Source organism: Oncorhynchus gorbuscha, unplaced genomic scaffold, assembly GCF_021184085.1.
Source record: "Oncorhynchus gorbuscha isolate QuinsamMale2020 ecotype Even-year unplaced genomic scaffold, OgorEven_v1.0 Un_scaffold_454, whole genome shotgun sequence".
NCBI lineage: Eukaryota > Metazoa > Chordata > Actinopteri > Salmoniformes > Salmonidae > Oncorhynchus > Oncorhynchus gorbuscha.
In genome coordinates this window covers 87,289-115,000 of record NW_025745294.1, presented here as the reverse complement: position 1 = coordinate 115,000, position 27,712 = coordinate 87,289, and the positions used below count along the sequence as shown (strand labels likewise).

The 27,712-nt window shown below is 47.6% G+C and overlaps 1 protein-coding gene and 1 pseudogene across 4 annotated transcripts in view; one reads left to right on the top strand and one right to left on the bottom strand.

The window, feature by feature from the left end:
* znf750 (zinc finger protein 750) overlaps positions 1-10,254 on the top strand; it is an 11,742-nt gene extending 1,488 nt beyond the window's left edge. The window contains exons 2-4 of one of the 4 annotated variants that reach the window (XM_046333516.1): positions 3,906-5,277; positions 8,779-9,397; positions 9,777-10,254. In XM_046333516.1, coding sequence (XP_046189472.1) covers positions 3,906-5,277; positions 8,779-9,397; positions 9,777-10,049 — 2,264 coding nt within the window. In that variant the 3' untranslated portion in view covers positions 10,050-10,254. Of the gene's footprint in view, positions 1-3,905; positions 5,278-8,778; positions 9,722-9,776 lie in introns of all 4 variants that reach the window. The other 3 variants (XM_046333515.1, XM_046333514.1, XM_046333513.1) reach the window with 3 other exon arrangements.
* The window catches only part of LOC124018251, a 150,955-nt pseudogene that overhangs the window by 98,403 nt on the left and 24,840 nt on the right, over positions 1-27,712 (bottom strand).

Genomic DNA, 27,712 nt, shown 5'->3' with positions numbered 1-27,712 from the left:
GTAAGTCCCTGACTCCTGAGTAACAGTCTCTCCGGGAAGCCCATGCTGTCTGTCAGAAGGCCAGTCACACTCTCTCTACAAGGTTGATGTGGTGTGATGAGCTCATCAGATAAGGAGCTGTGTCTGAGCCTAGCTGACTAGCCTGCTGTAGTAGTGCCGTGCCCGTGTGCCCAGAGCCACGTATCACTGCATCCCGCGGCAGCACAGGTGTAGTCATGGGAAACAGGTGCCTTTCGGTTCCCACGCCTTCAGGCAGGCAGTTTAGTGAGGGAGAGAGAGACAGAGAGAGAGAAGCGTGTCGCTACATGCCCTCCAGGTCTACTAGACAGGGTGAGGTCTACCTACTGATCTCCTGCTCTGCCTACCTGCCTGGATGATGCCTACTGATCTCCTGCTCTGCCTACCTGCCTGGATGATGCCTACTGATCTCCTGCTCTGCCTACCTGCCTGGATGATGCCTACTGATCTCCTGCTCTGCCTACCTGCCTGGATGATGCCTACTGATCTCCTGCTCTGCTTACGTGACTACATGACGCCTAGCGACTCTGATCTCCTGCTCTGCCTACCTGCCTGGATGATGCCTACATGATGCCCTGTCTGCCTCTCCTGCCTGGATGATGCCCAGTCTGATCTCCTGCTCTGCCTACCTGCCTGGATGATGCCTAGTCTGATCTCCTGCTCTGCCTAGTCCTGCCTGGATGATGCCAACTGATCTCCTGCTCTGATGCCCAGTCCACCTGCCTGGACATGATGCCTAGTCTGATCTCCTGCTCTGATGCTTACCTGCCTGGATGATGCCCAGTCCAGCGACTCTCCTGCCTACATGATGCCTAGTCTAGCGACTCTCCTGCCTACATGATGCCTAGTCCAGCGACTCTCCTGCCTACATGATGCCCAGTCTAGCGACTCTCCTGCCTACATGATGCCTAGTCCAGCGACTCTCCTGCCTACATGATGCCCAGTCTAGCGACTCTCCTGCCTACATGATGCCTAGTCCAGCGACTCTCCTGCCTACATGATGCCCAGTCTAGCGACTCTCCTGCCTACATGATGCCTAGTCCAGCGACTCTCCTGCCTACATGATGCCCAGTCTAGCGACTCTCCTGCATAGGACATGATGGCGTGATGGGGTCTACCTATATAGACACTCCAGCCTGACAGTGATGCCCAGTCTGATGGTCTATGACTCTCCACCCATGACAGTGATGGTCATGATGCCCCCATGTCAGTGATGGTCGACTCATAACCAGCCTACCTGAGACAGATACAGGATAGATAGATAACCAGCCACCCATGACAGTGATGGTCTAGAGAGACACATAACCATCCACCCATGACCTGATGGTCTATAGGACATAACCAGAGTCTAGGCGTGATGGGGTCTACCTATATAGAGACACAACCAGCCACCCATGACAGTGATGGTCTATGTAGAGACATAACCAGCCACCCATGACAGTGATGGTCTATGTAGAGACATAACCAGCCACCCATGACAGTGATGGTCTATGTAGAGAGACATAACCAGCCACCCATGACAGTGATGGTCTATGTAGAGAGACATAACCAGCTACCCATGACAGTGATGGTCTATGTAGAGTCATAACCAGCCACCCATGACAGTGATGGTCTATGTAGAGTCATAACCAGCCACCCATGACAGTGAAGGTCTATGTAGAGAGACATAACCAGCCACCCATGACAGTGATGGTCTATGTAGAGACATAACCAGCCACCCATGACAGTGATGGTCTATGTAGAGACATAACCAGCCACCCATGACAGTGATGGTCTATGTAGAGACATAACCAGCCACCCATGACAGTGATGGTCTATGTAGACACATAACCAATAACATGCAGGTGGTTTACATACTGTGAAAGCTGGACAGTTGTTCCAAACATTCAGAGCAACTGTTGGTGAAATAGGTTATCCTGAGGGCCTCCACACACACACACACACACACACACACACACACACACACACACACACACACACACACACACACACACACACACACACACACACACACACACACACACACACACACACACACACACACACACACACACACACACACACACACACACACACACACACACCTGTCCATCTGGCCCCAGTTTGACTCAGGTAACACTCCTCATGTACATACTAGGACGCTTGGCTTGATCCATGTGTGTATGTATACGTGTGGACTGGACTATATGCCCTGAGGGTGCAGAGTCCTTAGGGAGGGGACTTCTTTCTTTGGCCTGAGCAGATAAAGACAGACAGAGAGGAGAGGTCAGTGTAAACTAGTCCAACTACTCTCCTCCTCTAGCTGAACCAGTTGAACTGGACTAGTAGCCATGTTAATCCTACTCAGTAAAACGCAGGGAGAGAATGTGCTGTTAACACAAAACCTCCAACAAAAAGGTCCTAAAACACCCGTCTACCCTGACAGTTCCTTAAAGATCATTAATGAAAAGGTCCTAAAACACCCGTCTACCCTGACAGTTCCTTAAAGATCATTAATGAAAAGGTCCTAAAACACCCATCTACCCTGACAGTTCCTTAAAGATCATTAATGAAAAGGTCCTAAAACACCCATCTACCCTGACAGTTCCTTAAAGATCATTAATGAAAAGGTCCTAAAACACCCATCTACCCTGACAGTTCCTTAAAGATCATTAATGAAAAGGTCCTAAAACACCCATCTACCCTGACAGTTCCTTAAAGATCATTAATGAAAAGGTCCTAAAACACCCATCTACCCTGACAGTTCCTTAAAGATCATTAATGAAAAGGTCCTAAAACACCCATCTACCCTGACAGTTCCTTAAAGATCATTAATGAAAAGGTCCTAAAACACCCATCTACCCTGACAGTTCCTTAAAGATCATTAATGAAAAGGTCCTAAAACACCCGTCTACCCTGACAGTTCCTTAAAGATCATTAATGAAAAGGTCCTAAAACACCCATCTACCCTGACAGTTCCTTAAAGATCATTAATGAAAAGGTCCTAAAACACCCATCTACCCTGACAGTTCCTTAAAGATCATTAATGAAAAGGTCCTAAAACACCCATCTACCCTGACAGTTCCTTAAAGATCATTAATGAAAAGGTCCTAAAACACCCGTCTACCCTGACAGTTCCTTAAAGATCATTAATGAAAAGGTCCTAAAACACCCATCTACCCTGACAGTTCCTTAAAGATCATTAATGAAAAGGTCCTAAAACACCCATCTACCCTGACAGTTCCTTAAAGATCATTAATGAAAAGGTCCTAAAACACCCATCTACCCTGACAGTTCCTTAAAGATCATTAATGAAAAGGTCCTAAAACACCCGTCTACCCTGACAGTTCCTTAAAGATCATTAATGAAAAGGTCCTAAAACACCCATCTACCCTGACAGTTCCTTAAAGATCATTAATGAAAAGGTCCTAAAACACCCCTGTCTACCCTGACAGTTCCTTAAAGATCATTAATGAAAAGGTCCTAAAACACCCATCTACCCTGACAGTTCCTTAAAGATCATTAACCTAAAACACCCATCTACCCTGAAAAAGATCATTAATGTCCTAAAACACCCGTCTACCCTGACAGTTCCTTAAAGATCATTAATGAAAAGGTCCTAAAACACCCATCTACCCTGACAGTTCCTTAAAGATCATTAATGAAAAGGTCCTAAAACACCCGTCTACCCTGACAGTTCCTTAAAGATCATTAATGAAAAGGTCCTAAAACACCCGTCTACCCTGACAGTTCCTTAAAGATCATTAACGATGCAAAGAAACAAAGTGTTAAAACACATGTCATTGTACAAAACGTGAAGAAATGTGAAGAAATGCATATAAAAATGTATGTTAATGTGCAGCGCAACTAATCCATCAACCTGTTACCTCTTCCTCTTGTCGTTGCAGTGAAAACTGCACACACACACACACACACCAGATCCAAAATGCTCAGCGTTCAGGAGCGCAAGCCCAAGAGGCCTCACTACATCCCACGGCCCCCAGGCAAGCCCTACAAGTACCAGTGTTTCCAGTGCCCGTTCACCTGCAACGAGAAGTCTCACCTGTTCAACCACATGAAGTACAACCTCTGTAAGAATTCTATATCACTGGTGTCTCAGAAAGGAGGCCACGCAGGGAGGCAGACCAAGACCCCTGGCCCTGCCAACCACAAACTGGCATCTTTAACCCTGAAAGACAAATCAGGGCCACTTCCTGTGGAGCGGCTCATGACCCCTGAGGGTCACAGAGGAGTGGAGAACATGAGTGAAGAGAAGGAGGAGGAGAAGGAGGAGAGAGAGGAGGAGAAGGAGGAGAGAGAGAAGGAGGAGAGAGAGGAGAAGAAGGAGAGAGAGGAGGCGTGTGGGAGTCCAGTCAGGAAAGACATTCAGATCAAATCAGACACAAAGGAACTCAAAGAGGCCAAGGCTGTGCCACGCCAGTCAGCCTTCTCCCAAGTCACACCCAATCGGGAGAACCCAGAGGTCGCGCTAAAGTCATCCCACAACCAATCAGGGGAGCCGTCTCTGACTCCGCCCATGCCATCATTCCATAACCCCACCTTCGCCTGGGGCCCAATGGCAGCAGCCTCCATGCCGCTGAAGCCCCTCCCACCTCACATAATACCTGAGTACCCTCCCTACCCGTTTCCTGATCGCCACCCGGCCCTCCACCCCCTCTACCAGCCCTACTTCATCCCAGGGACGCATCACCTTTCTGGGCCAAACTCACAGACCTACCGGCCTAGCTTCCTGGAGACCCCACAAAGACCTGTGATACACATGAACCCATCTCTCATCCCTCCATACCCCTACAGATACGGTCTCCCCCTGCCCTATGGCCTGTACCGACCCGCGGACCACCACCACCCACACCCCATCCCTCTCCCAGGCTCCAGGTACTTTCCTCTGGATGTGTACGACCCAAGACCAGGCCCCGGCCTGGGACCTAGGGACTATGACTTTTACCTCCACCCCAGGCTCCATGGTGAACCCCACAGCAGACCCACGGAGGAAGGGACCAGCCAGGTGGAGCAGAGCAGAGACAAGCCCACCAGACTGAGCCCCATGGAGGGGTGTTCTGCCTTGGGCTCCCCTGACAGACCCAGCCCTCCCCACCCCTTCACCCAGAGAGACACTACGGAGGGTTCCAGATGTACCGTCCTGGGGGAACTACAGCCTGTCAACCAATCAGGAGGACCAGAGCCAGCCTCTCAGCCAATCAGAGTAGAGCCGAGCAAAGAGGACGCACCACAGAGCTTGATGACGCACATGGAAAGAGGGTAAGTGATGATACAACACACAGCTCTTTACCAGCCAGACAGCTGCAGCTCTAACTAGTCTATACAGAGGTATCAGTGTCTAATCTAACTAGTCTATACAGATGTATCAGTGTCTAATCTGACTAGTCTATACAGATGTATCAGATGTCTAATCTAACTAGTCTATACAGAGGTATCAGTGTCTAATCTAACTAGTCTATACAGATGTATCAGTGTCTAATCTAACTAGTCTAACTAGTCTATACAGAGGTATCAGTGTCTAATCTAACTAGTCTATACAGAGGTATCAGTGTCTAATCTAACTAGTCTATACAGATGTATCAGTGTCTAATCTAACTAGTCTATACAGAGGTATCAGTGTCTAATCTAACTAGTCTATACAGATGTATCAGTGTCTAATCTAACTAGTCTATACAGATGTATCAGTGTCTAATCTAACTAGTCTATACAGATGTATCAGTGTCTAATCTAACTAGTCTATACAGAGGTATCAGTGTCTAATCTAACTAGTCTATACAGATGTATCAGTGTCTAATCTAACTAGTCTATACAGATGTATCAGTGTCTAATCTAACTAGTCTATACAGAGGTATCAGTGTCTAATCTAACTAGTCTATACAGATGTATCAGTGTCTAATCTAACTAGTCTATACAGAGGTATCAGTGTCTAATCTAACTAGTCTATACAGATGTATCAGTGGATGTCTAATCTAACTAGTCTATACAGATGTATCAGTGGATGTCTAATCTAACTAGTCTATACAGATGTATCAGTGGATGTCTAATCTAACTAGTCTATACAGATGTATCAGTGTCTAATCTAACTAGTCTATACAGATGTATCAGTGTCTAATCTAACTAGTCTATACAGATGTATCAGTGTCTAATCTAACTAGTCTATACAGAGGTATCAGTGTCTAATCTAACTAGTCTATACAGAGGTATCAGTGTCTAATCTAACTAGTCTATACAGATGTATCAGTGTCTAATCTAACTAGTCTATACAGAGGTATCAGTGTCTAATCTAACTAGTCTATACAGAGGTATCAGTGTCTAATCTAACTAGTCTATACAGAGGTATCAGTGTCTAATCTAACTAGTCTATACAGATGTATCAGTGTCTAATCTAACTAGTCTATACAGAGGTATCAGTGTATAATCTAACTAGTCTATACAGATGTATCAGTGGATGTCTAATCTAACTAGTCTATACAGATGTATCAGTGTCTAATCTAACTAGTCTATACAGAGGTATCAGTGTCTAATCTAACTAGTCTATACAGATGTATCAGTGTCTAATCTAACTAGTCTATACAGATGTATCAGTGTCTAATCTAACTAGTCTATACAGATGTATCAGTGTCTAATCTAACTAGTCTATACAGAGGTATCAGTGTCTAATCTAACTAGTCTATACAGAGGTATCAGTGTCTAATCTAACTAGTCTATACAGATGTATCAGTGTCTGTCTAATCTAACTAGTCTATACAGAGGTATCAGTGTCTAATCTAACTAGTCTATACAGAGGTATCAGTGTCTAATCTAACTAGTCTATACAGATGTATCAGTGTCTAATCTAATTAGTCTATACAGAGGTATCAGTGTCTAATCTAACTAGTCTATACAGAGGTATCAGTGTCTAATCTAACTAGTCTATACAGATGTATCAGTGTCTAATCTAACTAGTCTATACAGAGGTATCAGTGTCTAATCTAACTAGTCTATACAGATGTATCAGAGTCTGTCTAATCTAACTAGTCTATACAGATGTATCAGTGTCTGTCTAATCTAACTAGTCTATACAGAGGTATCAGTGTCTAATCTAACTAGTCTATACAGAGGTATCAGTGTCTAATCTAACTAGTCTATACAGAGGTATCAGTGTCTAATCTAACTAGTCTATACAGATGTATCAGTGTCTAATCTAACTAGTCTATACAGAGGTATCAGTGTCTAATCTAACTAGTCTATACAGATGTATCAGTGTCTAATCTAACTAGTCTATACAGAGGTATCAGTGTCTAATCTAACTAGTCTATACAGAGGTATCAGTGTCTAATCTAACTAGTCTATACAGAGGTATCAGTGTCTAATCTAACTAGTCTATACAGAGGTATCAGTGTCTAATCTAACTAGTCTATACAGAGGTATCAGTGTCTAATCTAACTAGTCTATACAGAGGTATCAGTGTCTAATCTAACTAGTCTATACAGATGTATCAGTGGATGTCTAATCTAACTAGTCTATACAGAGGTATCAGTGTCTAATCTAACTAGTCTATACAGATGTATCAGTGTCTAATCTAACTAGTCTATACAGAGGTATCAGTGTCTAATCTAACTAGTCTATACAGATGGATCAGTGTCTAATCTAACTAGTCTATACAGAGGTATCCGTGTCTAATCTAACTAGTCTATACAGATGTATCAGTGTCTAATCTAACTAGTCTATACAGATGGATCAGTGTCTAATCTAACTAGTCTATACAGATGTATCAGTGTCTAATCTAACTAGTCTATACAGAGGTATCAGTGTCTAATCTAACTAGTCTATACAGAGGTATCAGTGTCTAATCTAACTAGTCTATACAGATGGATCAGTGTCTAATCTAACTAGTCTATACAGATGGATCAGTGTCTAATCTAACTAGTCTATACAGATGGATCAGTGTCTAATCTAACTAGTCTATACAGAGGTATCAGTGTCTAATCTAACTAGTCTATACAGAGGTATCCGTGTCTAATCTAACTAGTCTATACAGATGTATCAGTGTCTAATCTAACTAGTCTATACAGAGGTATCAGTGTCTAATCTAACTAGTCTATACAGATGGATCAGTGTCTAATCTAACTAGTCTATACAGATGTATCAGTGTCTAATCTAACTAGTCTATACAGAGGTATCAGTGTCTAATCTAACTAGTCTATACAGAGGTATCAGTGTCTAATCTAACTAGTCTATACAGATGTATCAGTGTCTAATCTAACTAGTCTATACAGATGTATCAGTGTCTAATCTAACTAGTCTATACAGATGTATCAGTGGATGTCTAATCTAACTAGTCTATACAGAGGTATCAGTGTCTAATCTAACTAGTCTATACAGAGGTATCAGTGTCTAATCTAACTAGTCTATACAGAGGTATCAGTGTCTAATCTAACTAGTCTATACAGATGTATCAGTGTCTAATCTAACTAGTCTATACAGATGTATCAGTGTCTAATCTAACTAGTCTATACAGATGTATCAGTGGATGTCTAATCTAACTAGTCTATACAGAGGTATCAGTGTCTAATCTAACTAGTCTATACAGATGTATCAGTGTCTAATCTAACTAGTCTATACAGAGGTATCAGTGTCTAATCTAACTAGTCTATACAGATGTATCAGTGTCTAATCTAACTAGTCTATACAGATGTATCAGTGTCTAATCTAACTAGTCTATACAGAGGTATCAGTGTCTAATCTTCTGCATATTATTTGTCTTTCTTCCTCATTCAGGTCGGAAGCCAACAGCGCAGAGCACTCCACCTCTGACGAAAGCAACGACTCCTCAGCTGATCGAGATGGTGAAGATGATGATGAAGATGATGAAGATGATGATGAGAAAGATTTGATGCCCCTGAACCTCTCCAAAAAGGACCAGGAGTCAGACCTCTTCACCAGCAGGGGGAGCTGTCCTGAAACAAGGCACCCGGAGGAGGACCTGCCACTGAACCTGAGCCTTAGGGCCACACCAGGCAGTCCAGATCACTGCTCCAAAATGGCCACCTCAGGGAGGGAGTTTGTTAGGGTCCAACCAGGCAACCCAGACCACTGCTCCAAAATGGCCACCTTAATCGCAGTGGATCTCAGTCAACAGGGCTCCAGCCCAGCTCCCACCCAAACAGACAAGGAGCCCAGTGACCAACAGAGACAGACTGCAGCCCTGGCTCTCTGCCAGCTGGCTAGCTCCTCCTCTTCCTCCAGCCTCAGCTCTATGGCAACAGACAGCCCGTCAGTACGCCCAACAGGCTGCCCCTGTCTCCCAACAACCACAGCCCTCGCCAGAGAGGTGGAACACACAACCACAGCCCTCGCCAGAGTGGTGAAACACACAACCACAGGCCTCCCCAGAGAGGTGAAACACACAACCACAGGCCTCCCCAGAGAGGTGGAACACACAGCCCTCCCCAGAGAGGTGAAACACACAACCACAGCCCTCCCCAGAGAGGTGAAACACACAACCACAGGCCTCCCCAGAGAGGTGAAACACACAACCACAGCCCTCCCCAGAGAGGTGGAACACACAACCACAGGCCTCCCCAGAGAGGTGGAACACACAACCACAGGCCTCCCCAGAGAGGTGAAACACACAACCACAGCCCTCCCCAGAGAGGTGAAACACACAACCACAGCCCTCCCCAGAGAGGTGAAACACACAACCACAGCCCTCCCCAGAGAGGTGGAACACACAACCACAGGCTAACTAGTCTATACAGAGGTATCTCCCCAGAGAGGTGAAACACACAACCACAGGCCTCCCCAGAGAGGTGAAACACACAACCACAGGCCTCTCCAAGGAGGTCAAACAGGAACACACAGCCGAGGGCCAGACGGACCAGTCTAGTACCCCAGTTAGGGGGGTGAAGAGAGCTGCCAGGGGAGAGAGCCAGCTCCCAGCCAGGAAAAACACCAGGCTTACAGCCCCTCACAAACAGAGACAGACTAAGAGGCTGGTGAAGGAGACAGGAGGAGGGAGAGCACTGAGGAGGAGACCTCTCTGCTGCTGAACACCAAGTGACAGTTGAACCAATACCCAGATAACAGGAAGTCCACAGTGGCTCAAAACCCTCACGGCCTCTAGTCTAGGACCAGGATGTAAAGGAGTAAAGTGGAGCTGTACAGTTGAACCTCCACGGACACGCCCCTGTCTGTCTATAGGACGATCAAATGTTTACCAAGCACTAAAAGCAAGACTGGTGCTTTAAAACCAACATGTGATGGAAAGATGGTGTCTCCGGTAGGCTACAGGAAAACCTCTTTTCAGAAAACCCTCCTCACCTGCACTGACACGACCCAAATAGCCTTTCATGTAAAATGTTAACCCTTCACATCTGATCACAGAACGCTGTATAGAACAAGAGTGGAACTATTTAAGTGACTATAATATGTTGTATAATACAAGGTGCATGGTGGTGAGAAGTTGTATATAATTAATATGGTTCTAAAAAGCAATACCAAAATAAAATCTGTCCATGTTTATCCCAAGGGGTTGTTGTTCTGTATGGCTGTTGTGACTGAGGGTTTATGGGAAGGGGGGTTGTTGTTCTGTATGGCTGTTGTGACTGTGAGGGTTTATGGGAAGGGAATGGGGGTTGTTGTTCTGTATGGCTGTTGTGACTGTGAGGGTTTATGGGAAGGGAATGGGGGTTGTTGTTCTGTATGGCTGTTGTGACTGAGGGTTTATGGGAAGGTAATGGGGGTTGTTGTTCTGTATGGATGTTGTGACTGTGAGGGTTTATGGGAAGGTAATGGGGGTTGTTGTTCTGTATGGCTGTTGTGACTGAGGGTTTATGGGAAGGGAATGGGGGTTGTTGTTCTGTATGGCTGTTGTGACTGTGAGGGTTTATGGGAAGGGGGGTTGTTGTGACTGTGAGGTTTATGGGAAGGGGGGGGTTGTTGTGACTGAGGGTTTATGGGAAGGGAATGGGGGTTGTTGTTCTGTATGGCTGTTGTGACTGTGAGGGTTTATGGGAAGGGGGTTGTTGTGACTGTGAGGGTTTATGGGAAGGGAATGGGGGGGTTGTTGTTCTGTATGGCTGTTGTGACTGAGGGTTTATGGGAAGGGGGCTGTTGTGACTATGAGGGTTTATGGGAACCGGGGTTGTTGTGACTGAGGGTTTATGGGAAGGGGGGTTTGTTGTTCTGTATGGCTGTTGTGACTGAGGGTTTATGGGAAGGGAATGGGGAGTTGTTGTGCTGTATGGCTGTTGTGACTGTGAGGGTTTATGGGAAGGGAAGGGGGTTGTTGTTCTGTATGGCTGTTGTGACTGTGAGGGTTTATGGGAAGGGAAGGGGGTTGTTGTTCTGTATGGCTGTTGTGACTGTGAGGGTTTATGGGAAGGGAAGGGGGGTTGTTCTGTATGGCTGTTGTGACTGAGGGTTTATGGGAAGGGAAGGGGGTTGTTGTTCTGTATGGCTGTTGTGACTGTGAGGGTTTATGGGAAGGGGGGTTGTTGTTCTGTATGGCTGTTGTGACTGAGGGTTTATGGGAAGGGAAGGGGGGGTTGTTCTGTATGGCTGTTGTGACTGAGGGTTTATGGGAAGGGAAGGGGGGTTGTTGTTCTGTATGGCTATTGTGACTGTGAGGGTTTATGGGAAGGGAAGGGGGGGTTGCTTTGCAGGTACAGATGACATGTTGTGTCGTAGTTCAAATACAAGAAGCTCCCGCACGCCGCTCTAGCTAGCTGTGTGTGCAGGGTTTTGTTACGTACCGTCCGGGAGACGAGAGGGCACCAGCAGGCCTCTTCTCCCCAGCTCTGCCAGGGCCAAGCAGCCTCCATGCCACGCGTTGTCTGTCTCCTGGAAACTAGAACAAGAACACACACACCAAGGATTACATTTCACATCCGCAAAACTGACCTGAGCTCCGCAAAAACTACCTTAAAAACAGTCATGAACCGTTAACAATCATGTTTTCATCAAATTGAATGATATTTGGATGAAACCAGGTCAAAGTGTGACGACCAAAGTATGAAAAATGACTGTTGCTTCTACATTGATAAAGTGACTGGTCCCCTCCCCCATGTCAAACCCTTGGATTCAAGATGGGGGGGGTTTATTAAGGCGGTAGGGGGACATCATCCCAACTCTCATTTTAATACACCAACGGGAACATGATATTCTCTTCCCTAATCGTCATAAGTTACACCTCGTAACCGACACGGGAGAAGGTGTGTTTGCAGAGGGGCGTGACTTATATAACGAGACAGCTACTCTGCTGATGCCAAAATGTAACTGTAGGATGTCAGCAAATAGAATTAGAAGGGTCATTCAGAACTCCAACGCAGTTGTCATGTCAACACATCCGTCAGTGTGGCTGTGAACCGCATCACAAGAGACTTGCCAAACGGGAGATGTATCATATTTATTTGTTACATCACCAGCTAGGATTCCATCAATTGGCAACAGATTTTCACGTGAATATTCTAGAATCTGCATGAAGAAAATGTGCTTTTTTCCACCAGTAGTATTTTCCCCACCAGTAGTATTCTTCCCACCAGTAGTATTCTTCCACCAGTAGTATTTTCCCCACCAGTAGTATTTTCCCCACCAGTAGTATTTTCCCCACCAGTAATATTTTCCCCACCAGTAGTATTTTCCCCACCAGTAATATTTTCCCCACCAGTAGTATTTTCCCCACCAGTAATATTTTCCCCACCAGTAGTATTTTCACCACCAGTAGTATTTTCCCCACCAGTAATATTTTCCCCACCAGTAGTATTCTTCCACCAGTAGTATTTTCCCACCAGTAGTATTTTCCCCACCAGTAGTATTTTCCCCACCAGTAGTATTTTCCCCACCAGTAGTATTTTCCCCACCAGTAGTATTTTCCCCACCAGTAGTATTTTCCCCACCAGTAGTATTTTCCCCACCAGTAATATTTTCCCCACCAGTAATATTTTCCCCACCAGTAGTATTTCCCCACCAGTAGTATTTCCCCACCAGTAGTATTTCCCCACCAGTAGTATTTCCCCACCAGTAGTATTTCCCCACCAGTAGTATTTTGCCCACCAGTAGTATTTTGCCCACCAGTAGTATTTCCCCCCCAGTAGTATTTCCCCCTCAGTAGTATTTCCTCACCAAAAGGTCCTGTTGCTGATAAAAATCAGTGTGTGATGACATAGTGCACTCAAAATGGACTTATATGCTGAAGTTCTCATGAACCGAATAAAAATTGAAAAGTTGATAGTGTTTCCATGGTTTCTTCACCTCTACTGATAGTTGTGTCTGGACACCTGACCCAGAGACAACAGCTGACACACACCGTGCAGGTAGGCTGGTCTACACTAAAGTATTATGGATAAAAGCGAGAATATTTTAAATTTGACAAATGGCAGTCAAGCATCGATCATCACGTCACCAGAATAAGACGGTCGATGTTTATTGGTAAAGGAGCATCAAGCTCATCACTGTGAACTTTCACCTCTCCTGTAAAGTTCATCATCACTACTTCAATAACCTGCATGTTACCTGGGTGGTAGTGGGAGGACCACAATAACCTGCATGTTACCTGGGTGGTAGTGGGAGGACCACAATAACCTGCATGTTACCTGGGTGGTAGTGGGAGGACCACAATAACCTGCATGTTACCTGGGTGGTAGTGGGAGGACCACAATAACCTGCATGTTACCTGGGTGGTAGTGGGAGGACCACAATAACCTGCATGTTACCTGGGTGGTAGTGGGAGGACCACAATAACCTGCATGTTACCTGGGTGGTAGTGGGAGGACCACAATAACCTGCACGTTACCTGGGTGGTAGTGGGAGGACCACAATAACCTGCATGTTACCTGGGTGGTAGTGGGAGGACCACAATAACCTGCATGTTACCTGGGTGGTAGTGGGAGGACCACAATAACCTGCATGTTACCTGGTGGTAGTGGGAGGACCACAATAACCTGCATGTTACCTGGGTGGTAGTGGGAGGACCACAATAACCTGCATGTTACCTGGGTGGTAGTGGGAGGACCACAATAACCTGCATGTTACCTGGGTGGTAGTGGGAGGACCACAATAACCTGCATGTTACCTGGGTGGTAGTGGGAGGACCACAATAACCTGCATGTTACCTGGGTGGTAGTGGGAGGACCACAATAACCTGCATGTTACCTGAGTGGTAGTGGGAGGACAACACACCATATCATCACATGACTACAAGTTTCCTTCAATATGTTTTTATATTAATATTTGCGCAAAAAAATGTGTTTCCACCACAGTTTCCCGCATAATTAAATTTCACCGACAGAAAAAGATCCCACCATGTCTAACGAACAAATGAACTGTCGGTATTTCTAAAATCACAGCGTAATTTATTTTATTTTTTGAATGTTTAATATTGCTTTGTGTTTCACCAAATTAGCTTGAGATGGATTTTACAGCAACACTGCATCCAAGTTTCATAACTTTTCAAAGACCTGTCAGTCAAGGCCAGCTCATGAATATAAGCTCCCCGCCCACTCAGCCTGTCTTTTTAAACTTCCTGGTAGTTAGCCATGAGAGGAAAAGATTTTTTAAATTCTACCCCCCCCCCCAAAAAAACCCATTACGGGTCGTATTTTAATCAGTCAAAGGGTTATTTTACACGGGAATCAGAATTACTGTTTGGGAGATTTAATAAACTCAGCAAAAAAATAAACGTCCCCTTTTTCAGGACCCTGTCTTTCAAAGATATTTGGATTTTTACGAATTAATTTCACAGATCTTCATTGTAAAGGGTTTAAACACCATGCTTGTTCAATGAACCATAAACAAATGAATGAACATGCACCTGTGGAACGGTCGTTAAAACACTAACAGCTTACAGACGGTAGGCAATTAAGTTCACAGTTACGAAAACGTAGGACACTAAAGAGGCCTTTCTACTGACTCTGAAAAACACCAACTGAAAGATACCCAGGGTCCCTGATCATCTGCGTGAACGTGCCTTAGGCATGCTGCAAGGAGGCATGAGGACTGCAGATGTGGCCAGGGAAAGAAATTGCAATGTCCGTACTATGAGACGCCTAAGACACCGCTACAGGGAGACAGGACGGACAGCTGATCGTCCTCACAGTGGCAGACCACGTGTAACCACACCTGCACAGGATCGGTACATCCGAACATCACACCTGTGGGACAGGTACAGGATGGCAACAACAACTGCCCGAGTTACACCAGGAACGCACAATCCCTCCATCAGTGCTCAGACTGTCCGCTATAGGCTGAGAGAGGCTGGACTGAGGGCTTGTAGGCCCGTTGTAAGGCAGGTCCTCACCAGACAGGACTGGCAAAAAAGTGCTCTTCACTGACGAGTCGTGGTTTTGTCTCACCAGGGTTGATGGTCGGATTCGCGTTTACCGTCAAAGGAATGAGCGTTACACTGAGGCCTGTACTCTGGAGCGGAATCGATTTGGAAGTGGAGGGTCCATCATGGTCTGTAGCGGTGTGTCACAGCATCATCAGACTGAGCTTGTTGTCATTGCAGACAATGTCAACTCTGTGTGTTACAGGGAAGACATCCTCCTCCCTCATGTGGTACCCTTCCTACAGGCTCATCCTGACATGACCCTCCAGCATGACAATGCCAACAGCCATACTGCTCATTCTGTGCATGATTTCCTGCAAGACAGGAATGTCAGTGTTCTGCCATGGCCAGCGAAGAGCCCAGATCTCAATCCCATTGAGCACGTCTGGGACCTGTTGGATCGGAGGGTGAGGGCTAAGGCCCCCCAGAAATGTCTGGGAACTTGCAGGTGCCTTGGTGGAAGAGTGGGGTAACATCTCACAGCAAGAACTGGCAAATCTGGTGCAGTCCATGAGGAGGAGATGCACTGCAGTACTTAATGCAGCTGGTGGCCACACCAGATGATGACTGTTACTTTTGATTTTGACCCTCTCTTTGTTCAGGGACACATTATTCCATTTCTGTTAGTCACATGTCTGTGGATCTTGATTTCTCAGTTGTTGAATCTTATGTTCATACAAATATTTACACATTAAGTTAAGTTTGCTGAAAATAAAACGCAGTAGACAGTGAGAGGACGTTTCTTTTTTTTGCTGAGTTCACCTTAACATATATGTGTATATTGTCTGATAAGATGATCCCCCAGTGGCACAGACAAATAGCACAACATCAACACGACAAAGCTGCAAATGAAGCAGTTGTTACCTGAAGCAGTCCAACACGGATCCAACCACCTCGTCAGCCAGCTCCCTGGGGAGTCGCCCCGTCACCCGCCCAATACTGAAACGAGGGAACACATGTTGGAGCCTCTCTGAGCAATTCATCTGCACTTCATCAACATGAGGGCGTGCTCCTCCCTATAGGCAGGTATAACTCAGTGCTCCTCCCTATAGGCAGTTACATCAACATGAGGGCGTGCTCCTCCCTATAGGCAGATATAACTCAGTGCTCCTCCCTATAGGCAGATATAACTCAGTGCTCCTCCCTATAGACAGATATAACTCAGTGCTCCTCCCTATAGACAGATATAACTCAGTGCTCCTCCCTATAGACAGATATAACTCAGTGCTCCTCCCTATAGGCAGATATAACTCAGTGCTCCTCCCTATAGGCAGATATAACTCAGTGCTCCTCCCTATAGGCAGTTACATCAACATGAGGGCGTGCTCCTCCCTATAGGCAGATATAACTCAGTGCTCCTCCCTATAGGCAGTTACATCAACATGAGGGCGTGCTCCTCTCTATAGGCAGATATAACTCAGTGCTCCTCCCTATAGACAGATATAACTCAGTGCTCCTCCCTATAGGCAGATATAACTCAGGGCTCCTCCCTATAGACAGATATAACTCAGTGCTCCTCCCTATAGGCAGATATAACTCAGTGCTCCTCCCTATAGACAGATATAACTCAGTGCTCCTCCCTATAGACAGATATAACTCAGTGCTCCTCCCTATAGACAGATATAACTCAGGGCTCCTCCCTATAGGCAGTTACATCAACATGAGGGCATGCTCCTCCCTATAGGCAGATATAACTCAGTGCTCCTCCCTATAGGCAGATATAACTCAGTGCTCCTCCCTATAGACAGATATAACTCAGTGCTCCTCCCTATAGACAGATATAACTCAGTGCTCCTCCCTATAGGCAGATATAACTCAGGGCTCCTCCCTATAGGCAGATATAACTCAGTGCTCCTCCCTATAGGCAGATATAACTCAGTGCTCCTCCCTATAGGCAGTTACATCAACATGAGGGCGTGCTCCTCCCTATAGGCAGATATAACTCAGTGCTCCTCCCTATAGACAGATATAACTCAGGGCTCCTCCCTATAGACAGATATAACTCAGGGCTCCTCCCTATAGGCAGATATAACTCAGTGCTCCTCCCTATAGACAGATATAACTCAGGGCTCCTCCCTATAGACAGATATAACTCAGTGCTCCTCCCTATAGACAGATATAACTCAGGGCTCCTCCCTATAGGCAGATATAACTCAGGGCTCCTGCCTATAGCCATCATTCCACCTTCTGAAAGACAGACGCTCAGTGTTTATCATTGTTCATTCAATGTGACAACTTACCCCTTAGCAGCAGACCAGCGCACGATGGTCTCCTTGTCCTTCAGCCCACCCAACAGTTGCTCTGTGAAATTACAGACAGAGAGAGTCACTACCTGAATAGCTGTGACTGAACACCATAACAGACAGAGAGAGAGTCACTACCTGAATAGCTGTGACTGAACACCATAACAGACAGAGAGAGAGTCACTACCTGAATAGCTGTGACTGAACACCATAACAGACCTGATGTGGGTCAAATTCAGTAGGGCTCACCGTAACAAAGTGTTTTGTAACAGAACATGTAAATCTGTGTTGTGTTGTTATTGGTCAAGTAGTTCAGGATGTTGCACACCTTACTGAACACAAGATACAGGCCTTAAAACCAATGAGACAGTGAGAAGGATGCTGACTTCAGACATATCAAGAGAGAGAACGAGAGAGAGAGCTGAGAGAACCAGAGAGAGAGAACCAGAAGAGCTTAGAGAACCAGAGAGAGAGCTGAGAGAACCAAAGAGAGAGCTAAGAGAACCAGAGAGAGAGCTGAGAGAACCAAAGAGAGAGCTGAGATAACCAAAGAGAGAGCTGAGAGAACCAAAGAGAGAGCTGAGAGAACCAAAGAGAGAGCTAAGAGAACCAAAGAGAGAGCTAAGAGAACCAGAGAGAGAGCTGAGAGAACCAGAGAGAGAGCTGAGAGAACCAAAGAGAGAGACAGAGAGCTGAGAGAACCAAAGAGAGAGAGAGAGAGAGCTGAGAGAACCAAAGAGAGAGAGAGCTGAGAGAACCAAAGAGAGAGAGAGCTGAGAGAACCAAAGAGAGAGATCTGAGAGAACCAGAGAGAGAGATCTGAGAGAACCAGAGAGAGAGATCTGAGAGAACCAGAGAGAGAGATCTGAGAGAACCAGAGAGAGAGAGCTGAGAGAACCAGAGAGAGAGAGCTGAGAGAACCAAAGAGAGAGAGAGAGAGAGAGAGAGAGAGAGAGAGAGCTGAGAGAACCAAAGAGAGAGAGAGCTGAGAGAACCAAAGAGAGAGATCTGAGAGAACCAGAGAGAGAGAGCTGAGAGAACCAAAGAGAGAGAGAGAGAGAGAGAGAGCTGAGAGAACCAAAGAGAGAGAGAGGAGAGCTGAGAGAACCAAAGAGAGAGAGAGCTGAGAGAACCAAAGAGAGAGAGAGCTGAGAGAACCAAAGAGAGAGAGAGCTGAGAGAACCAAAGAGAGAGAGAGCTGAGAGAACCAAAGAGAGAGAGAGCTGAGAGAACCAAAGAGAGAGATCTGAGAGAACCAAAGAGAGAGATCTGAGAGAACCAGAGAGAGAGAGAGCTGAGAGAACCAGAGAGAGAGATCTGAGAGAACCAGAGAGAGAGAGCTGAGAGAACCAGAGAGAGAGAGCTGAGAGAACCAGAGAGAGAGAGAGCTGAGAGAACCAGAGAGAGAGAGAGCTGAGAGAACCAGAGAGAGAGAGAGCTGAGAGAACCAGAGAGAGAGAGAGCTGAGAGAACCAGAGAGAGAGAGAGCTGGGAGAACCAGAGAGAGAGAGAGCTGAGGAGAACCAGAGAGAGAGAGAGCTGAGAGAACCAGAGAGAGAGAGAGCTGAGAGAACCAGAGAGAGAGAGAGCTGAGAGAACCAGAGAGAGAGAGAGCTGAGAGAACCAGAGAGAGAGAGAGCTGAGAGAACCAGAGAGAGAGAGAGCTGAGAGAACCAGAGAGAGAGAGAGCTGAGAGAACCAGAGAGAGAGAGCTGAGAGAACCAGAGAACCAGAGAGAGAGCTGAGAGAACCAGAGAGAGAGAGAGCTGAGAGAACCAGAGAGAGAGAGAGCTGAGAGAACCAGAGAGAGAGAGAGCTGAGAGAACCAGAGAGAGAGAGAGCTGAGAGAACCAGAGAGAGAGAGCTGAGAGAACCAGAGAGAGAGCTGAGAGAACCAGAGAGAGAGCTGAGAGAACCAGAGAGAGAGAGAGAGCTGAGAGAACCAGAGAGAGAGAGCAGAGAACCAGAGAGAGAGCTGAGAGAACCAGAGAGAGAGAGAGCTGAGAGAACCAGAGAGAGAGAGAGCTGAGAGAACCAGAGAGAGAGAGAGCTGAGAGAACCAGAGAGAGAGAGAGCTGAGAGAACCAGAGAGAGAGAGAGAGAGAACTGAGAGAACCAGAGAGAGAGAGAGCTGAGAGAACCAGAGAGAGAGAGAGCTGAGAGAACCAAAGAGAGAGAACTGAAGAGAACCAGAGAGAGAGCTGAGAGAACCAGAGAGAGAGCTGAGAGAACCAAAGAGAGAGCTGAGAGAACCAGAGAGAGAGCTGAGAGAACTGAAAACCAAAGAGAGAGCTGAGAGAACCAAAGAGAGAGCTAAGAGAACCAGAGAGAGAGAGCTGAGAGAACCAGAGAGAGAGAGAGCTGAGAGAACCAAAGAGAGAGCTGAGAGAACCAGAGAGAGAGAGAGCTGAGAGAACCAAAGAGAGATCTGAGAGAACCAGAGAGAGAGAGAGAACCAGCTGAGAGAACCAGAGAGAGAGAGCTGAGAGAACCAGAGAGAGAGATCTGAGAGAACCAGAGAGAGAGAGAGAGCTGAGAGAACCAGAGAGAGAGAGAGCTGAGAGAACCAGAGAGAGAGCTGAGAGAACCAGAGAGAGAGAGAGCTGAGAGAACCAGAGAGAGAGAGAGCTGAGAGAACCAGAGAGAGAGAGCTGAGAGAACCAGAGAGAGAGAGAGCTGAGAGAACCAGAGAGAGAGAGAACCAGAGAGCTGAGAGAGACCAGAGAGAGAGAGAGCTGAGAGAACCAGAGAGAGAGAGAACAGAGAGAACCAGAGAGAGAGAGAGCTGAGAGAACCAGAGAGAGAGAGAGCTGAGAGAACCAGAGAGAGAGAGAGAACCAGAGAGAGAGATCTGAGAGAGAGAGAGAGAGCTGAGAGAACTGAGAGAACCAGAGAGAGAGAGCTGAGAGAACCAGAGAGAGAGAGCTGAGAGAACCAGAGAGAACCAGAGAGAGAGAGAGAGCTGAGAGAACCAGAGAGAGAGAGAGCTGAGAGAACCAGAGAGAGAGAGAGCTGAGAGAACCAGAGAGAGAGAGAGCTGAGAGAACCAGAGAGAGCTGAGAGAACCAGAGAGAGAGCTGAGAGAACCAGAGAGAGAGAGAGAGCTGAGAGAACCAGAGAGAGCTGAGAGAACCAGAGAGAGCTGAGAGAACCAGAGAGAGAGCTGAGAGAACCAGAGAGAGAGAGAGAGCTGAGAGAACCAGAGAGAGAGAGAGCTGAGAGAACCAGAGAGAGAGAGAGCTGAGAGAACCAGAGAGAGAGAGAGCTGAGAGAACCAGAGAGAGAGAGAGCTGAGAGAACCAGAGAGAGAGAGAGCTGAGAGAACCAGAGAGAGAGAGCTGAGAGAACCAGAGAGAGAGAGAGCTGAGAGAACCAGAGAGAGAGAGAGCTGAGAGAACCAGAGAGAGAGAGAGCTGAGAGAACCAGAGAGAGAGAGAGCTGAGAGAACCAGAGAGAGAGAGAGCTGAGAGAACCAGAGAGAGAGAGCTGAGAGAGAGAGAGAAAGAATGAGAGAGAAGGAGAGAGAGAGTAACGCTGACTGACCGATGACGTTCTCCACCTCCTCTGGGATATCATAGTCCTCCTCCTGGCTCTGGGTCTCCATGTCTGGACTAACAGCCTCGACTGTGGAGCCAGACTGGGACAGAGACAGGTTGGCTGCCAGGGAGCGACTCCCTCTCTGGTACCTGAATGACAAGCAAACATACAAGGTCTCAACACAGTGAGACCAGCTTTCCCTTAACAAACACTCAACGGCATGCGAAGGCTCTCAAATTAACATCTAGGGAGTGGGTCTTGCCTACGGAGCTGTGAGGGGAACGGCACCTCAGTACCTCCAGGCTCTGATCAGGCCCTACACCCAAACAAGGGCACTGCGTTCATCCACCTCTGGCCTGCTCGCCTCCCTACCACTGAGGAAGTACAGCTCCCGCTCAGCCCAGTCAAAACTGTTCGCTGCTCTGGCCCCCCAATGGTGGAACAAACTCCCTCACGACGCCAGGACAGCGGAGTCAACCTTCCGGAGACACCTGAAACCCCACCTCTTTAAGGAATACCTAGGATAGGATAAGTAATCCCTCTCACCCCCCCCCCTTTAAGATTTAGATGCACTATTGTACAGTGACTGTTCCACTGGATGTCATAAGGTGAATGCACCAATTTGTAAGTCGCTCTGGATAAGAGCGTCTGCTAAATGACTTAAATGTAATGTAATGTAAATGGGTCTCCTCCACTGGTTGAGGAAGGTCAGACCCAGTCTCTGTACCAGCTTGACTCCTACCTCAGTGTGTGTGTGTGTGTGTGTGTGTGTGTGTGTGTGTGTGTGTGTGTGTGTGTGTGTGTGTGTGTGTGTGTGTGTGTGTGTGTGTGTGTGTGTGTGTGTGTGTCTCACCTCCACTTGGCCAGTCGGGGCTTGAGGAAGGTCAGACCCAGTCTCTGTACCAGCTTGACCGCCAGCTTCCTCAGCATAGCCTGGCTGCTCTCTGCCACGTGACACTGGTCCAGACACTGCAGCACCACCGGAGCTGAGGAACACACACACACACACACACACACACACACACACACACACACACACACACACACACACACACACACACACACACACACACCATGGTAACACTACACTGGTCCAGACATTGCAGCACCACCGGATAAACCGGGCATATGATTTAGCCGTTCCATACACGTCTCTCACGTCTCTCACCGACGCGGGTCAGAGATACAGTCTGAGGGCTGCCCATCTACTCGGGGCGTGACAGTCACCGACGCGGGTCAGAGATGCAGTCTGAGGGCTGCCCATCTACTCGGGGCGTGACAGTCACCGACGCGGGTCAGAGATGCAGTCTGAGGGCTGCCCATCTACTCGGGGCGTGACAGTCACCGACGCGGGTCAGAGATGCAGTCTGAGGGCTGCCCATCTACTCAGGGCGTGACAGTCACCGACGCGGGTCAGAGATACAGTCTGAGGGCTGCCCATCTACTCGGGGCGTGACAGTCACCGACGCAGGTCAGAGATGCAGTCTGAGGGCTGCCCATCTACTCGGGGTGTGACAGTCACCGACGCGGGTCAGAGATGCAGTCTGAGGGCTGCCCATCTACTCGGGGCGTGACAGTCACCGACGCGGGTCAGAGATGCAGTCTGAGGGCTGCCCATCTACTCGGGGCGTGACAGTCACCGACGCGGGTCAGAGATGCAGTCTGAGGGCTGCCCATCTACTCAGGGCGTGTGGTTGTCACCGACGCGGGTCAGAGATGCAGTCTGAGGGCTGCCCATCTACTCGGGGCGTGACAGTCACCGACGTGGGTCAGAGATGCAGTCTGAGGGCTGCCCATCTACTCGGGGCGTGACAGTCACCGACGCGGGTCAGAGATGCAGTCTGAGGGCTGCCCATCTACTCGGGGCGTGACAGTCACCGACGCGGGTCAGAGATGCAGTCTGAGGGCTGCCCATCTACTCAGGGCGTGACAGTCACCGACGCGGGTCAGAGATACAGTCTGAGGGCTGCCCATCTACTCGGGGCGTGACAGTCACCGACGCAGGTCAGAGATGCAGTCTGAGGGCTGCCCATCTACTCGGGGTGTGACAGTCACCGACGCGGGTCAGAGATGCAGTCTGAGGGCTGCCCATCTACTCGGGGCGTGACAGTCACCGACGCGGGTCAGAGATGCAGTCTGAGGGCTGCCCATCTACTCGGGGCGTGACAGTCACCGACGCGGGTCAGAGATGCAGTCTGAGGGCTGCCCATCTACTCGGGCGTGACAGTCACCGACGCGGGTCAGAGATGCAGTCTGAGGGCTGCCCATCTACTCAGGGCGTGTGGTTGTCACCGATCAGAGATGCAGTCTGAGGGCTGCCCATCTACTCGGGCGTGACAGTCACCGACGTGGGTCAGAGATGCAGTCTGAGGGCTGCCCATCTACTCGGGCGTGACAGTCACCGACGCGGGTCAGAGATGCAGTCTGAGGGCTGCCCATCTACTCGGGCGTGACAGTCACCGACGCAGGTCAGAGATGCAGTCTGAGGGCTGCCCATCTACTCAGGGCGTGTGACAGTCACCGACGCGGGTCAGAGATGCAGTCTGAGGGCTGCCCATCTACTCGGGCGTGACAGTCACCGACGCGGGTCAGAGATGCAGTCTGAGGGCTGCCCATCTACTCGGGCGTGACAGTCACCGACGTGGGTCAGAGATGCAGTCTGAGGGCTGCCCATCTACTCAGGGCGTGACAGTCACCGACGCGGGTCAGAGATGAAGTCTGAGGGCTGCCCATCTACTCAGGGCGTGTGGTTGTCACCGAGGATGCAGTCTGAGGGCTGCCCATCTACTCGCCCACCGATCAGAGATGCAGTCTGAGGGCTGCCCATCTACTCGGGCGTGACAGTCACCGACGCAGGTCAGAGATGCAGTCTGAGGGCTGCCCATCTACTCGGGGCGTGACAGTCACCGACGCAGGTCAGAGATGCAGTCTGAGGGCTGCCCATCTACTCGGGGCGTGACAGTCACCGACGCGGGTCAGAGATGCAGTCTGAGGGCTGCCCATCTACTCGGGGCGTGACAGTCACCGACGCAGGTCAGAGATGCAGTCTGAGGGCTGCCCATCTACTCGGGGCGTGACAGTCACCGACGCGGGTCAGAGATGCAGTCTGAGGGCTGCCCATCTACTCAGGGCGTGTGGTTGTCACCGACGCGGGTCAGAGATGCAGTCTGAGGGCTGCCCATCTACTCAGGGCGTGTGGTTGTCACCGACGCGGGTCAGAGATGCAGTGTGAGGGCTGCCCATCACCTCTTTGAACCATCACAATATTTCTAAACATTTTATCGGATCTGAAAGGCTCTTGTCATTGCACATCTCACACTACAACAGAACGCTGATCACCACCAGGAGCCAATGAGAGCTGGCCAGAGAAGCAGCCAGTCAGACGATGACGTTGCACCCAGAAGGTGTCGACTCTGGAGCAGGAGACATGACGACTACTAGTGTGGGTTTCTACTTGCCTTTAACCAAACATGTCAAATAGTCACAGCTCTGAAGTTCACAACCAATGTTATTCAATTCAAAATGTATTGGCTAGATATTTACACTCCGTGTGTAGAGTGTGTATGTCTGACTGGAACTATTTCTGAGGTTTGCTTTGAGCCACAGCTCGTTGTGATTACATTGTTAACGTAGTTACATCTTTGTTTTGGCGAGACAGCAAGCTGTGGAGAATCCTCACCACCAGGTGAAGAATCTGTGTCACATCGTTTAATGTGCTCATCACTACGTTGGTAAGACAACACACTACAGGAGAGACTGGTTTAATGTGCTCATTACTACGTTGGTAAGACAACACACTACAGGAGAGGCTGGTTTAATGTGCTCATTACTACGTTGGTAAGACAACACACTACAGGAGAGACTGGTTTAATGTGCTCATTACTACGTTGGTAAGACAACACACTACAGGAGAGACTGGTTTAATGTGCTCATCACTACGTTGGTAAGACAACACACTACAGGAGAGACTGGTTTAATGTGCTCACCACTACGTTGGTAAGACAACACACTACAGGAGAGACTGGTTTAATGTGCTCATCACTACGTTGGTAAGACAAAACACTACAGGAGAGACTGGTTTAATGTGCTCATCACTATGTTGGTAAGACAACACACTACAGGAGAGGCTGGTTTAATGTGCTCATCACTACGTTGGTAAGACAACACACTACAGGAGAGACTGGTTTAATGTGCTCATCACTACGTTGGTAAGACAACACACTACAGGAGAGGCTGGTTTAATGTGCTCATCACTACGTTGGTAAGACAAAACACTACAGGAGAGACTGGTTTAATGTGCTCACCACTACGTTGCCAAGACAACACACTACAGGAGAGACTGGTTTAATGTGCTCACCACTACGTTGCCAAGACAACACACTACAGGAGAGACTGGTTTAATGTGCTCACCACTACGTTGCCAAGACAACACACTACAGGAGAGACTGGTTTAATGTGCTCACCACTACGTTGGTAAGACAACACACTACAGGAGAGACTGGTTTAATGTGCTCACCACTACGTTGGTAAGACAAAACACTACAGGAAGGAGACTGGTTTAATGTGCTCATCACTACGTTGGTAAGACAACACACTACAGGAGAGGCTGGTTTAATGTGCTCACCACTACGTTGCCAAGACAACACACTACAGGAGAGACTGGTTTAATGTGCTCATCACTACGTTGGTAAGACAAAACACTACAGGAGAGACTGGTTTAATGTGCTCATCACTACGTTGGTAAGACAACACACTACAGGAGAGACTGGTTTAATGTGCTCATCACTACGTTGGTAAGACAACACACTACAGGAGAGACTGGTTTAATGTGCTCACCACTACGTTGGTAAGACAACACACTACAGGAGAGACTGGTTTAATGTGCTCATCACTACGTTGGTAAGACAACACACTACAGGAGAGACTGGTTTAATGTGCTCATCACTACGTTGGTAAGACAACACACTACAGGAGAGACTGGTTTAATGTGCTCATCACTACGTTGGTAAGACAAAACACTACAGGAGAGACTGGTTTAATGTGCTCACCACTACGTTGGTAAGACAACACACTACAGGAGAGACTGGTTTAATGTGCTCACACTACGTTGGTAAGACAACACACTACAGGAGAGACTGGTTTAATGTGCTCATCACTACGTTGGTAAGACAACACACTACAGGAGAGACTGGTTTAATGTGCTCACCACTACGTTGGTAAGACAACACACTACAGGAGAGACTGGTTTAATGTGCTCATCACTATGTTGGTAAGACAACACACTACAGGAGAGACTGGTTTAATGTGCTCATCACTACGTTGGTAAGACAACACACTACAGGAGAGACTGGTTTAATGTGCTCATCACTACGTTGGTAAGACAACACACTACAGGAGAGACTGGTTTAATGTGCTCATCACTACGTTGGTAAGACAACACACTACAGGAGAGACTGGTTTAATGTGCTCATCACTACGTTGGTAAGACAACACACTACAGGAGAGACTGGTTTAATGTGCTCATCACTACGTTGGTAAGACAACACACTACAGGAGAGACTGGTTTAATGTGCTCACCACTACGTTGGTAAGACAACACACTACAGGAGAGGCTGGTTTAATGTGCTCATCACTACGTTGGTAAGACAAAACACTACAGGAGAGACTGGTTTAATGTGCTCATCACTACGTTGGTAAGACAACACACTACAGGAGAGACTGGTTTAATGTGCTCATCACTACGTTGGTAAGACAACACACTACAGGAGAGACTGGTTTAATGTGCTCACCACTACGTTGGTAAGACAACACACTACAGGAGAGACTGGTTTAATGTGCTCATCACTACGTTGGTAAGACAACACACTACAGGAGAGACTGGTTTAATGTGCTCATCACTACGTTGGTAAGACAACACACTACAGGAGAGACTGGTTTAATGTGCTCATCACTACGTTGGTAAGACAACACACTACAGGAGAGACTGGTTTAATGTGCTCATCACTACGTTGGTAAGACAACACACTACAGGAGAGACTGGTTTAATGTGCTCATCACTACGTTGGTAAGACAACACACTACAGGAGAGACTGGTTTAATGTGCTCACCACTACGTTGGTAAGACAACACACTACAGGAGAGACTGGTTTAATGTGCTCACCACTACGTTGGTAAGACAACACACTACAGGAGAGACTGGTTTAATGTGCTCACCACTACGTTGGTAAGACAACACACTACAGGAGAGACTGGTTTAATGTGCTCATCACTACGTTGGTAAGACAACACACTACAGGAGAGGCTGGTTTAATGTGCTCACCACTACGTTGGTAAGACAACACACTACAGGAGAGGCTGGTTTAATGTGCTCATCACTACGTTGGTAAGACAACACACTACAGGAGAGACTGGTTTAATGTGCTCATCACTACGTTGGTAAGACAACACACTACAGGAGAGACTGGTTTAATGTGCTCACCACTACGTTGCCAAGACAACACACTACAGGAAGAAGGCTGGTTTAATGTGCTCATCACTACGTTGGTAAGACAAAACACTACAGGAAGGAAGCTGGTTTAATGTGCTCATCACTACGTTGGTAAGACAA